The 13,660-nt window shown below is 40.2% G+C and overlaps 1 protein-coding gene across 13 annotated transcripts in view; it reads left to right on the forward strand.

Moving 5' to 3' along the window:
* The first annotated feature begins 1,094 nt into the window (after positions 1 to 1,094).
* NFIB (nuclear factor I B) overlaps positions 1,095 to 13,660 on the forward strand; it is a 169,314-nt gene continuing 156,748 nt past the window's right edge. For 6 of the 13 annotated variants that reach the window (XM_085566005.1, XM_085566009.1, XM_085566010.1 and 3 more), the window contains exons 1-2: positions 1,935 to 2,314; positions 8,443 to 8,974. In XM_085566005.1, coding sequence (XP_085422131.1) covers positions 2,285 to 2,314; positions 8,443 to 8,974 — 562 coding nt within the window. In that variant the 5' untranslated portion in view covers positions 1,935 to 2,284. Of the gene's footprint in view, positions 1,223 to 1,795; positions 2,315 to 3,118; positions 8,128 to 8,442; positions 8,975 to 13,660 lie in introns of those variants that run through there. The other 7 variants (XM_077790538.2, XM_085566014.1, XM_077790539.2 and 4 more) reach the window with 4 other exon arrangements.

Raw genomic sequence — 13,660 nt, forward strand, 5'->3', positions numbered from 1 at the left:
TAACTCCAGTTAAATAGAATACTTATTGAAAGGGAAACTCCATAATTTAAAGCTGGCATTATCAGCTTTTTGTGTCTGGATATAGAGAAAAACTATAGGATTTCAGGGGTATTATACAACAGACATAAAAATAAGTTTTCCTTATTATGGTTAACCCCAAGTTTGTGTCATTCATCTTTGCCTAAATGTATGTCCTTAACTTGTCGCTTAACAGAATAGTCTGTAGAAGAGAAGATGCAGGACAGTTGTTTGAACCCTGCAAATCTGGGCAAGAGTAGCTAGCCAGAAACCAAGCTGTGGGGATGCGGCATGGATTCTGCAAAGATTACTGCGTTGGGCTTTTGCTGGTTCTTTTGACATTACCTGTCTTGTACAGAGTGTCTCCTTCCCCCACTCATCCCTCTGCTTCTTTTGGTTTGTAAATTATGGGAATTGCAGCTGGTAGCCTTGGCAAGCTCCCCTCATTAAGAGCCCTCTTTGAAAATGGGCTGTGTTTGAGCATTTCCCTAATGAGGACAGGACGGGGTTAAAAAGTGACCATTTCATGGTTGACTTGAACCTGCTTACTTTCCTTGATGTGTCGTTGTGAGATGCCTGACGTGAATAAACTCTCACTTTGGGCAAGGAGGAAGTCAGCGGTCCCTCCGGCACGCCGCCGGGGGCTGCGCAAGGGCAGCGGGAGGGAGCGGCGGTGGCGCTCGGCTGCCCCTGCCCGCAGCGGCGATGCTGGCCGTGGGGGCCGCACACACCGGGCGCCCCCTGAGCTGGGCACAGCATCGCAGCCCGCCGCACAGGAGCAGAAACAATTTTCGCCCAGTGTTCTTCCCCCCTTTCCCAGCTCCCCTGGTTAAAGCTGCCCCCGGAGAATGGATCCAGACCCTGGCACCCTGCTGCCTCCCGCGAGCCGGGACCCCTTCGCCGCCCCCGGCCGCAGCCTGCGGGGGCGGGGACAGCGGTGTGGGACAGGCTCCCCCCGTTCCGGGGGCCGGCGCAGGGGGCTGTGTCCCCCGTGTCCCCCGCCGAGGGTGGGGGGAAGCGGGGGCGCCTGAGCCCCGCCGCAGCTGGCGAAGTCGTACCCCGAAAGAAGAAAAAGAAGCCTCTCGCAGATGGCAGCCTCCCCACCCCCTCCCCTTCGTCCCCGCAACTTTCTCCCACCAGAAGAGCGGGAAAATGAGGGAGGGATGTTTGCGAAACGTGCTCGTTCCTTCTGCAGCGTTCGGTGGTAATGAATGCAGAGGGAGGGCAGAGGAAGGGGATCTGGTGGAGAAGGAATGTGTTTGCAGGAGGAGGAGGAGGAGGAGTGTAAACGGTGATTGTGTAATTAAATAATTAAACAAAAATACTTAAATCTCATTTGGGGAGAGAGCTGGAATGGGGTCCACAGGGTGTAACTGGTGAATTTTTCCAGCTTCTAAGTTTTGCAGAGTCAGGGCCGGGTGGGGAGGGGGACACTCAGGGACACGTTGAGACCAAATCGGGTGGGAGCGCCAGGGAGAGATTTATCGTTTGAATTTCCAGGAGATCATTTTTGTTACGGTGGCCGCTTGGGAAGCCGTCTCCCAGCGCTGCCCGCAGAGCGCGGCCGGGCGGGCGAGCGGCGCTGCCGGAGAAGCCCGCGGGCCGCGCCGCCCGCTCTGCCCGCCCGAGCGCGCCCCCGCCTCGGCGCGCCCCCGCGGCACGGGCCCGGCCGCCCGGCCAAGTTTCGCTTGCCGGCGCTGTTCGGGAGCCTCTTGCTCCGCTCCGGGCTGTAACCTTGAACTTTCGAAAGCGTGGTGACAGTGTCGTGTTTTTACAGCAGCAACACCAACTTCTGAAGAAAGAAAAAACACCGGCCCCCCCCCCCCCAACTGCTAAAAAAAAAAAAAAAAAAAAAAAAAAGGAAAAAGAAAAAAGGATAAAAAAAAAGCCAAACAAAAAAAATCCTCCCGCCCACCCCCCCCACCCCCCGAGTCCTTCCCCCCTCATCTGCAAAACAACCAGCAGCAGCAGCAGCAGCAGCAGCAGCAGCAAAAGCAAGACTCCTGCGCCGCCGACTACAAGAGGGTTAAAAGTGTAGATTGGATTTCACCCCGGGAAATCTAGCACACGGAGTGAACTTGAATCTTTGGCTATTTAAGGAGGACTGGGGTTTGTTGTGAAGTTGTGGTGATCCAGAGCAGAGCCCCGTCCTGATTGATTTCATCTTCCTTGAGTCTCAGATGACTGTAAAATGAATAGATGAAATTATTCCTTTTTGAGGCTTTTCTTAGGGGCTCTCCGGGCAGCGTGTTCTCAAAGCGAAGTCATGATGTATTCTCCAATCTGTCTCACTCAGGTATAGACGCTTTTATTTAATTTATTTGTTAATTTATTTATTTTCACGTGTTTGTTGGGACCTAAAAAAAATTTATATATATATATATATATATATATGTATATATATATATATATATATATATATATATATATATATATGTATGTATGTGGGTTGTTAATGAGTTATTGCTAGTAGTTGTAACGGGTTAAAGCACAGTCGTAACTGTTTGTCAGATCCAAACTCCTCACTCAGGAGGGAATATTAAAGAATAAACTGTACCACGCCATTGTTTTGGGGAGATCCATTCAAAGTGTCACCCGTAGACAAATACTGTTAATTGTTGGTGCACAAGAAGTCAAAGGTTAACAAACTGAAAATGAGCATAATTATGCTAAAAAAACGTGTTTGAGAAGTATTGATTTGATTGGAATAAAACGATTTGCACTCTTTTCAGCTCGCCTGTTTACACACAGCCTACTGAAAGGATTTGAAAGGAAAAGTGCTTTTTTTGACAAAACATGAGCACTGGCCGGTGTGAAGTTATCCAGTTTTATGCTTAATTAATAATATGCAGGCTGCCAACAATAAGGGAGATGTGAGCGAGGATGACCAAGCTGTGCAGCGTTTTCTCGTTCGGTTACACAAGCGCACGTCGTTCTCCCCCTCCCCGCTAAATTGTGTTGCTGGCGGAGGAGCGTGCCCTCTCCCCAGCGCGGGGAGAGACCGACCCTTTTTTACAATCGCGCTTGCGGCCGCTTTTCGGTCCCGAGCGGCGGCTGTCAGCGGGACGGCGGGAGGGGAGCGGCGGCGGAGCGGAGCGGGGCGCGGGGGGCGACGGCGCCGCGGCAAGCGGGGGCAGTCCGAGCGGGGGTCTCCGTCGCGGCAAAGCGCAGATTCTGAAACCTGGGGGGTTTCGGAAGCATGTTTGGGAAGTTCCCAGGGTGCCCCTGCAGCGTCCTCGGCCGGCATACGGTATCGGCGAGCGAGCGCCGCGGCACCGGAGCCTGTTTCGGACGGTAAACCCCGTCTGCAAAGCCCGGGGATAGTTTTCAGCTTTCGTGAAAGTCTGTCTTAGGAGGATGTGATGTAAACTGATTAAGCGATAACTGCGTGCTTCTACATTGGTGCAACAAATAGCTAAAGAAGCAAAAAATGTGCGAAAGTAATGTCTGCTGCAAGGCTGCTGCAGAGAGGCCAGCGATGCACTTACAGTTGCACTGTGAATAAATAAGTATGATTTAAGTTATTCCGCAGTTACAAACCATTGTAATTCGAAAGGACTAAAGTATTCATAAATTGTGATTGAAGATGGAAACAATGATAAGGCTTATTCAGTGATTGGACGCAGTCCTGCAGTTTTTTGGCTGACACATTTTTTATTGTTTATATTTTGTTTGGCATCTAAGTGTGATTGACTTAGATATGGATATTTTCAGTACGTAAACGTGAGCTGCAGTGGAAGAAAGCTGGTAAAAAGTGTTATTGAGATATTTATTCTTCAAAAGGGAAACATAGGAAGCATTTTGTGTAACAGAGACGCACATGGTTGCAGGTACATACATAGAAATAACTACTTAGCGTGGAATCTGTGGTTAGCAAAATTAATTCTATGTAGGCTGTCCAATGTCAAATTATTGATGGGCAATAAGACCTCTGCATCAGAATACAAACCTGAGAGTACAACTTAAGAAAGCAATTTTTGCATTTGAGACACAGGTTTTCAGAACCACCTCTTTTACAGCGGTAATTCATAATCTTGTTTCCTGCTCTAATTGTATTTTTTGTATTATATTTTCTTTTTGGACTCACTGATGTAATAGATTTCCTCATTCTTTACAAATTTGTGCTGAAATACTGCACTCAGGTGTCTAAAAAAATGCTACGTTGTACTTTTACTGCCATTAATCCAAGAAAGCAGTTCCTGGATTTTGTGCATTGATACTTCATAATATTTTACAATCATGCTCTACCATGTGCCATGCAGGGACAGTTCCCATTTGGTGATACGTACATGGAATGCAGTTGCAGCAAATTTATTTTAGTTCAGATTTTCTTTCTACCTGCTTGGAATGATAACAGAAGTTTATAAATAATTTTTTTCTCTACATAAATTAAAAATTAAAATGACACCAGTAATGAGTACTTAAACCTTATATTCTTTATTTGTTTAAGGCAAAAGATTGATTCATCTCACTTTGAGTAGCAAATGCATTAAAGCATTACTGCCACAATTGTTCTCTCTATTGTATTCTCTGTCTCTAGGACTCTTGCAGTGCACATCGACTGTGGTAGTAGGTGTTCAGAAGAAAATATTTTGGTAAAAGTAAACACAGAACACCTGTTTGGATGGAGCTACTTATGAAAGCGGTGGTTTAGTTTGTGCCGAGACAGTGCTGAAGCGTGTTTTAATAACAAGTCTAAAATCCAAAGTACAGCTTTAAGACAAGCCTTATCGATTTGAGCGTTTCCCATAATATTCACAATAAAAGTCTGGTGGGTGAAAATAACTCCAGGGTAGAAGAAAACTTACCAAATGCAATTTAATTTTGGGGGGGTCCCTTCCTCTCTTTCCTATATACCTCTTCCTCTATGTTTCTGAATGACTGGAAACTGCATTTATCTGTCTTGTTGAGGCATGAATAGGATGCAGTTACTGCATACCTTTTAGTACTTGCTTTCTTGTGATATTTTTACCATGGTTTATTATGTCACAGTAGTCCAAAATCTCACAATATGTAGTATTTTCTTTTGTACCTATATGCTATTTCACTAGGCATGAGAAAATCCATGCAGGGAAGTTGAGTAGATGAAATTTTCTGTATAAAATTTCCATACTTCTATCCGGTGTATTTACTGTACAGTTATCAGTTTGAGCTTTCATGGGCTGGTACAAAGTTTAAAAGTGAAAGATAGGAGAAGAGCACTGCATATCCTCTTTATCTTTTCAATAAAGAAAACCTGGCCTACCTATTGTCATTTGATGATTGCAATTTTTTCCTTTCTTTACAAGCAACATAGATGTTATATAGTAACATCCTTTTTAATTTAAATTGCCAGTGCACAATGGTTCACCTTAACTATTTGATATAACATTTGAAAATCTTACCTTTATAAATCACTTCATTGCAAGAGCAACTGTGGCACATGAGCAAATGACACATAAAACCAAGAATAATTCATTATTTTCTATATGAATATTAAGGAGTAAAAATAAAATTCCATTGATATCTTTTTAGGAGATTCGGTGGAGAATGTGTGTGATTAATTGCAAATGTCCATTTAGGATCATTTTTTATGGGCACTTCCCCATGTCAAGTAGTATTTTCATTTGAAAATACTCCAGGTGCACAATAAATAGCTCAAAAAATCTGATAAAATTGCTTTCACACAGGATATTCTTTGCTGTGTTTCTTCTTGATACTTTTCACCTGTATGTATATCTTCAGGACTTAACAATACTGTGAAAGAAAAACCTGAATACAGTTTTTAAAAGGTTGAAGTTTCTGGTGTGTATGTTTTTGTGTTTTTTTTTCTCCCTACTTTTGAAAGGAAACATTCAGCTGCTACAGACTGGAATTTAAACAGTGAAATTCTCTATAAAATTTTCATAGATATAAAGTGGTATAGGTTATTATTGTTAATACTATATGCATTACCTCAAAGCATAGTCAATCTGAAATAATTTAATAATTTATGATGCTCTTCTTCAAAATTAAAACTAGATGTGCAATATTCTACTAGTGTAGAATATCTCCATGATTATTTTATTGCCATTTTAAGTTATAAATGCCAAAGTCTGTTTAGATGTAGGGGAAATCATTGTATTGAGGCAAAAATTAATTTCTCCCAAAGCTCTTCAGCCACCTGCCTTCATCCCACCTTTAGCCCCAGCTGTTAGAATTTTCAAAATCTGTAGTAAATCCGTTTTATTCAGCCTAAAATGAATTGTGAGGATTTAACACAGTACAGTCGTTATGCTTCTACTAATTAAAAAAAAAAATTCAATACTTCAATTTGACTTCAAGATGACTTCTGTAGGAGAAAAAAATAAACTTTCTTTAGTAGTTATAATTGAAAGGGAAAAAAGCATGGCATCAGAAAGCCTATGAAGATAGGGAAGTCTTATCATGGGCTGTGGTTGCTCAGAGCAGTACTGCCTTCCCACACAAAGAACAGATTGTGGTTTAACTCTTTAACTCTTTCCATGGCCTAGTTTCATGTGCCAGTATAGTAACAGAATTGTTCAAATCTCTGTTGGAAACTACTAATCAGTTTAATTGTTGCCTTTGTAGGTCTTTGTCAAGCATCATACTGTAATGAAATTTTTTTATGTCTTGAAGTATCTTCTAATATTGACTCTCTGTTCTTTTTTCCTTTTTTTTTTTCCCTTAATTTATTTTTTTTTTCTATGAAGACAACATGATCATAGGTAAACTGCTATTAACTTTTCTGATGTTTTCTGTTTGGTTTAAGGATGGTTAGAGAAGAGAGGTAACTAGATCTGGTGATTTTTGCAACATTCAGGAAATTTTGAAGTTTGTTTGAAATTCAAAGATTTAAATATGGAATTCCTTGCCTGAAGCTTTTGCAGTGGTAGTCTGCACTCTATAATTGAGACCATTAGTTATACTTCCATCATTTTTACCTAATGGAGTTAATCAGCCTATTGATTAAACATAATTCATTCCTTGTCTAGCAGTGTAACTAAAATAGTAGTGTGTTAATTGTATTCTTGAATATAATTGCATAAAAAAGGTTCAGTTTTAGTTTGATTGCACTGTGCCACTAAGTATGATGAACAATCTGTGTGATATTTAAAACTAAATATCCCTATACAGGAAGAAAGCTACCTCCCCTAAGCTCTCCCTTTCAACCCAAAATATAGTAACGTTTGATAAGCAGATTGCAGTGTTTTAAACAGCAGACTTGTTAATGGAAAAGAAGTTTTTGGGGAGGTCTATTTAGCTATTAACATGGATGTGTAGGATGGTACTTTAAGCAGACAAATGAAATTAATTTAATTGCTATAGGATGTGCCTGTAGACAACAACTAAGCATTACCCCCTTAATGCAATCCGTATTGCTGCTAGGCAGAAGATAAGAACTTGCAGGTGAAGCCAGACAACAGAAAGGGATATTTTGAAACTGTAAATAAATTGCACGGATTTTACAAAAGCAGCATTGGACCAGCGGTGGACTCATAATGTCTCTTTGCCACAGCATGTAGAAACACAAAGAATGCAAAGTTTGTGCCAAGTTGCCATTTTTCATTGTACATCTCAGATTGATTTTTGAGGGGTTTAGAATAATTGCCACACTCATGTGATCAGTTAGCAAATTAACTGCCTCTGTGGGGCTTCAAAATTTACAGTGGAACTGCTGGAAGGACATAAATGTAATTTTTGTTCTCACCTTCACAAAGTATTAATTTTACAGAGCTTGGGGGTGGTAGGAGGAAAGCGAGAATAGCTGAAAGTACAGAAGATTCTGTTCAGGATTTGTATTTGACTTGTGTCTTTTTCCTGCTTTTCCTTACTGTATACTGGTTTCTCTAGTTACCACCACTGGAATGGTGCTGTTTCAGTGCTGGAATGTTGGACGTTTGATAAGAAAATGGATCAAGTTTAATGGCGCATGCTCTTTGTGCCACCAGCAGTCTCTTGCTGAGAGCATGCTCCAAAAGCGGGAACTGTGTGGCATTACACTGAGCATGTATATGCTTTGTGTTTCTGTGCCACAGAGAAGAGAAATGAACTGTGGCATTTGCCTCAGCCTTCTGAACATTTCTGCTCAGATTTTTTAAAACCGTGCAGTATCCTCTTTGAGCAATGGTACTTTTCTTAATGTTAGCTGTTCACTCAAATATTTAAATGTTAGGAAGAAAACATCTTGGTAGCATCCCTTAAATTATGTTGTCTGCAGTGTTGTAGGATGAAGTGAGGGGAGGAGTACAAAATAAAATTTTCACATACTTCTTTCAAAAATGAAACATGAAATTTGTGCAAATTTTATGTGTTTATTCTCTTCATCTCGTATTTCACTTAAAGATTTTCAGAAACGTTTCTTGATACTGCTTTGGTTATGAGAACTTGCTGACTTTGAGTTTTCTTGTTCTCTTCTTTTCTTTCCTTCACTTCTTTCCACAGGATGAATTTCACCCGTTCATTGAGGCACTTCTTCCACATGTCCGTGCAATTGCCTATACTTGGTTCAATCTTCAGGCTCGAAAACGCAAGTACTTTAAAAAACATGAGAAACGAATGTCAAAGGATGAGGAAAGAGCAGTCAAGGATGAGCTACTTAGTGAAAAGCCTGAAATTAAACAGAAGTGGGCATCCAGGCTCCTGGCCAAGCTGCGCAAAGATATTCGCCAAGAGTTCCGGGAGGATTTTGTGCTCACAGTTACTGGGAAGAAGCACCCATGCTGTGTATTGTCCAATCCTGACCAGAAGGGCAAGATTAGGAGAATCGATTGCCTGCGACAGGCTGACAAAGTCTGGCGTCTGGATCTAGTCATGGTGATCCTGTTCAAAGGCATCCCCTTGGAAAGTACGGATGGAGAACGTCTCATGAAATCCCCACATTGCACAAATCCAGCACTTTGTGTCCAGCCACATCACATAACAGTATCAGTCAAGGAGCTTGATTTGTTTTTGGCATACTACGTGCAGGAGCAAGGTAGGAAGCAGACTGTCATGTTTCTATTTTAGTATGTCAGACTCTGACTCCAAGTAGCCCTGTTTCCCCTGTGAGCTGGCTTCCAGTGAAACATTGTTCTGTGGTCCATAGATGTAGTGTGGCTACATATCCATTTGTACATCAGCATGTATACGTATATACTTAAACACACACATATTCCTGCAGACCTGTGTGACATGCATATTGGACATGTGTGCCTCTTTCGAGAGCGAAAGTGACACATACCAAGGCAGTACTTTCATTCCACTGAAGTTGCCTTTTATTTTTTGTGAAAAAGTGGCAATACATAGTTGTGACTTCAGAAAACGTTCTTGTTTTCAAGTTGTGTTTTCAAAGAAAAACAAAACAAAAACCCCCATCCCAGTACTATTAAGAACAGATGGAGGTATATGCAGTTGCACAGTCACAATAAATACTACAAGTATTTATTATTGTTTTGTAGTTATAATTAATCAAGAAGTAATCCGTAAACTGATCACATTGAAGAGCAATTGTAGACTTTCTCATACCTATAAAACAAAGCTTGAAATACTTTATCATGGCTATATTTCATGTAAATGCCAAATAGTATCAGAATTGCAGCATAAAATATGTAATGAATGTTTTATTCATATATTACATCAGTAGGTCATCTTATCTATTTGAGCTTTAAATCAAAGATCCAGGTCATAATATTTTGTGAAATTGTTATGAAGAGTATATTTTCATAATCACACTCATATACTTTTATTTGGCAGGTAATTGAAATGTGGAAAATTGCAGGAGCTCTATAGAAAATCTTCTTAAACTTAGTATTACAGAATGCAAATAAAAACAGGGCTTCTGATAATCATGTGTCAGGAGAAAAACCTACTAGCCATATTTCATGTATTGGATATTCAATAACAATGCCCATAGGTTCCCTAAAATTGTAAATGGCTATAAGTAGATAAAAGTGCTGGTTTGTGGTGTTTTTTTTTTTTTTTTTTTTTGTTTGTTTGTTTGTTTGTTTGTTGTTGTTGTTGTTTTTTTTTTTTTTTCCCTCCTCTCTGATAGCAAGTCTTCTGAAATACTTTTTCTCTGTTAGGGTCATTTTGGTTCTTTCTGATAATGATAACGTCTTCTAAGTGTCTTTGCAATGCTGGCTGATCAGCAGTAATAATGCATTTCTTTTTTAGCCACATATCTCAACTAGGGAAAGTTAGACCATCTGCAGATGGTGGGCCATTTCACAACTTGGCCTGGTTGTAGGTAGAAATGGCCTGCAGAAGGGCAGATGGCAGGCTGTTATCTGATGCTTGGTGAATAACTATGGGATTTAACTGGACAACAAATTGAATTGATTTTGTTAGTAACAAAAAAGTAAAATTCCATGTCTTCATTTGATGTATACTCATTTTTTAAGAGGAGAGCTACACAATGAAATATTTTTGTTTTAAGTAATTCTCTTTTAGCATTTACTCATGCAAGTAAAGAGCTGTTTTTGTGAATGTATATATCATGTTTTTTTCTGTTCATTATTTGTTATGAAAAAATGTTGGCTTCCCCCCCATTAGTATTTTCTTGAGTTTTTTATCTCTCCACAGCAGTAGACATGTTTGCGTATTTTACAGTGAATTTAAGTAGCTGCGGAGTCTGTTAAATCTAATCCCAAATAACAGAGGAAGAAAGATTTCTTTGATAACATTAAACAAAATAGCTTAATTACAAATATTTTTACCTTTAAACTCCTTTTGTTGAAAAAATATTCAAATTATATTTTGAATGCATATAGCATAACTCATAATTTACTGATTAATTCTATGGATTCACTGAGTCTAAAAGTCTAAACTACAAAGGGAGGCAAAACACTTTAAGTATCTCTTGAGACAAAGAAACTGGGGTCAGAGTGCTCTTAATACACTGTTGAACTATAAGTTATTGAAATGCAGTAACTTGAAGTGGGAGAAAGAATTGCAGGGCATAGTTGATTTTGTTGATTTTAATGTATTGAGAATGTAAGTTTATTTATAACACTTTTGTCTAATTAGAAATGAGGAAGTTAAACGTGTTGTAATATTATAACTTTCAAAGTTACACAATACTTCTTTGAGAATATACTGAAAATGAAGCTGGCTAATTTCTATATACCAAGTCACTCTTAGAAGACCCTTTTGTTTATTGCTATCTGTATATCTTTCCTATTTTGCTGCTTTACTGTAAATCTTCTATTAACATCTATTGTCTCTCTTCTTGAAGAAGTCATATGAAGTTGTCTATGTAATTTTTTTCCATTTTATCAAACTTTGATTCTCTATACTCATTCAAAGCAGGTTCATTGTGGCACTTTGTAGTGTACTTGATTAAGAGTGCCAAGCTCTGAGAAAGATATGCATGAAGTCAACCAAAAATGTTGCATTATACATATGGCGTTTTGCTTTTTATTTATCTTTCAAAACATATAAATGCCTAATAGCGCCATGTAAAAACTAAGTGGAAACACTGAAACAATTAAATCCCTGAACAAAATATGAAGAAGGAATTAGCACATAAAATGAAAAAAGGGGCCAAGTAGTTTGCTTTTTTTGTTGCTTTAAAATAGAAGATTAGGGGGAAAAAAGAGGAGAAAGGATAGTTCGAGTGCCAGTGATGGTTGCCAGTGGCACCAGGATTGGCATCAGACCTTCTTTGTTTAGCCTAGGATGTCTGTGATTTGTTGGTTGGCATCCGCATTGCAGTGCAGAGTAATGTTACAATATATTGACAATTTCCAGATCTAGAAGTGTCAATAATGTTTTCTGTTCTTAACAAAAAGAGCTTCTACTTCCATGTCTGCCTTGAAAGAAGAAATAAGGACTGATTCAGGAAGTTCTATCATTGATGAACTTCATCAGATGCTACTTTTCGCTCATCTCAAAATTCAGCATCTTTTTTTCCCCTATTAACTTTCTGCTATCCTTCTAAATAAAATCCAAAAGAAAAAAGAGGATTGACATAGGTTGCAATGCTGCTCCTTTGACTGAAAAGGAGGAAGAAAATGTGATGTATACACTGTGATCAAGGTTTAACATTAACATAATTATTAATTACACAACACGCTTCTATGGGAATCTGCTTGTTGTGTATATCAGGGGTGTGTGTGTGTCCCACACAGATCGTTTATAAAACCCAAACTTGAAAATGGTGTGACCTTTGCTTATATTGATAGAATTGTCCTTTTTTTTTTTTTTTTTTTCTGTCAGCATCAGAGGGTGTTTATCATTTGGTATGAAATGCATTTCAGTCCATAAAATCATTTGATGGCATTTAATTCAGAGCAGCGCTTATGCTGTGTTCCCGTTGCTACAAGAACCGCCATTTTGTTTGTCGAGTGCCAGGAGAGGGGAAAAAAAAGGCAGACAATGTGCTTGATGCCAATAATGGTTGCCAGTGGCACCGAGGTTGGCATCAGACCCTCTTTGTCTAGTTGCTGAATGCCTTTGATTCGTTGGTTGGCATCCGCATTGCAGTGGGCACATTGGAAAGTTTTTGACAATCAGTGAATGAAAGCTGCAGTACTTGTTTGCTGCAACAGAACCAAGATAATATAAATCTCTCCTTCAGATGGATGTTTTACTTACTCTTACAGTGACTCATTAAAAAAAAAGCTAAAAATTGCCTTATTTTTTTTCTAAAACATAAAATATCTATAGTAATGTGCCTTGTCTGCAGAATTCTGAATTCCCTCATCATCTCCACTACTTTTTTTTTTGCAACATGAATAAAACGCAAACTTGATGTTAGATAATTCAGCATATACTGAATGAAGCATAGTACACCTTGGGAGTTTGGGAGTTTAAAGAACTGAAGCAGTGCTACATGCAAATGTTAAGATTTTTAAGTGTTTATAGTGCATGTGTCTCTCAGAGTACATTTCTCTGATCAGTGATGTTACTGTTTACACACTCCTTTGTCCTTATGTAAGGGTGATATAACTGGGGGAGCCCATGTTCTCAGCTGTTAATAAACTCTGGAGTCAGAGGAGGAGAGAATCTTTTAAACTATCTAAGGAGTGGGGAAGAAAACAGATGCAGATGTCCTTAGTTCCAAAGTGTTCAGGCACTCTTCGTTTTCTAGCTTCTTACACCATCAAGATGCTACCACAGCTCCAGCTGTGTGACTTTGTTACTAGGAAATTGGCAAAAAAAATCAATAATTTCTGTTGGAAGTTTCCTAGATAGTTAACATTAATATTGCTTTCCGGTTAACCGCTATTATCTCGTTAATTAATAAGAAGGATTAGCAGTTCTACCCAAAGGGCTGTGCAGAAGGAAGCCTGGCCTATGTGAGTCCCTGAGTTGCTAGACTGTGTCCTGTCTCTTGAGGATTTGAGGGGGGGTGCTGAGCCAGGAAAAAAAAAGAAGGAAAAAAGCAAGATAAAGATGAGAGAAGAGCGAGGGCACTGGCCGGCCAAGGGGGGAATTCTGTGTGCAGGACTCCAGTGCTGGGGCGGTTGGCAGTGCCCGGCCATGCCCAGGCGCCGTGCCCTGCTGGGGTGTGGGGAGGGCCGCGGGCACACCCGTGCGGCGCCCACGCTGCTGAGGAGCGCGCTGCAGATAACCTCGGCCGGGTGCAGGGCGCTGCCGCCGCAGCCAGCTGGAACCATCTTGCCCTTAGCTTAATGCCAGCAAACTGGCAATCCCCAGCCAAGTGGGGATATCACTTTCC

Source organism: Lonchura striata, chromosome Z (assembly GCF_050655825.1).
Source record: "Lonchura striata isolate lonStrDom1 chromosome Z, ASM5065582v1, whole genome shotgun sequence".
Taxonomy (NCBI): Eukaryota; Metazoa; Chordata; class Aves; order Passeriformes; family Estrildidae; genus Lonchura; species Lonchura striata.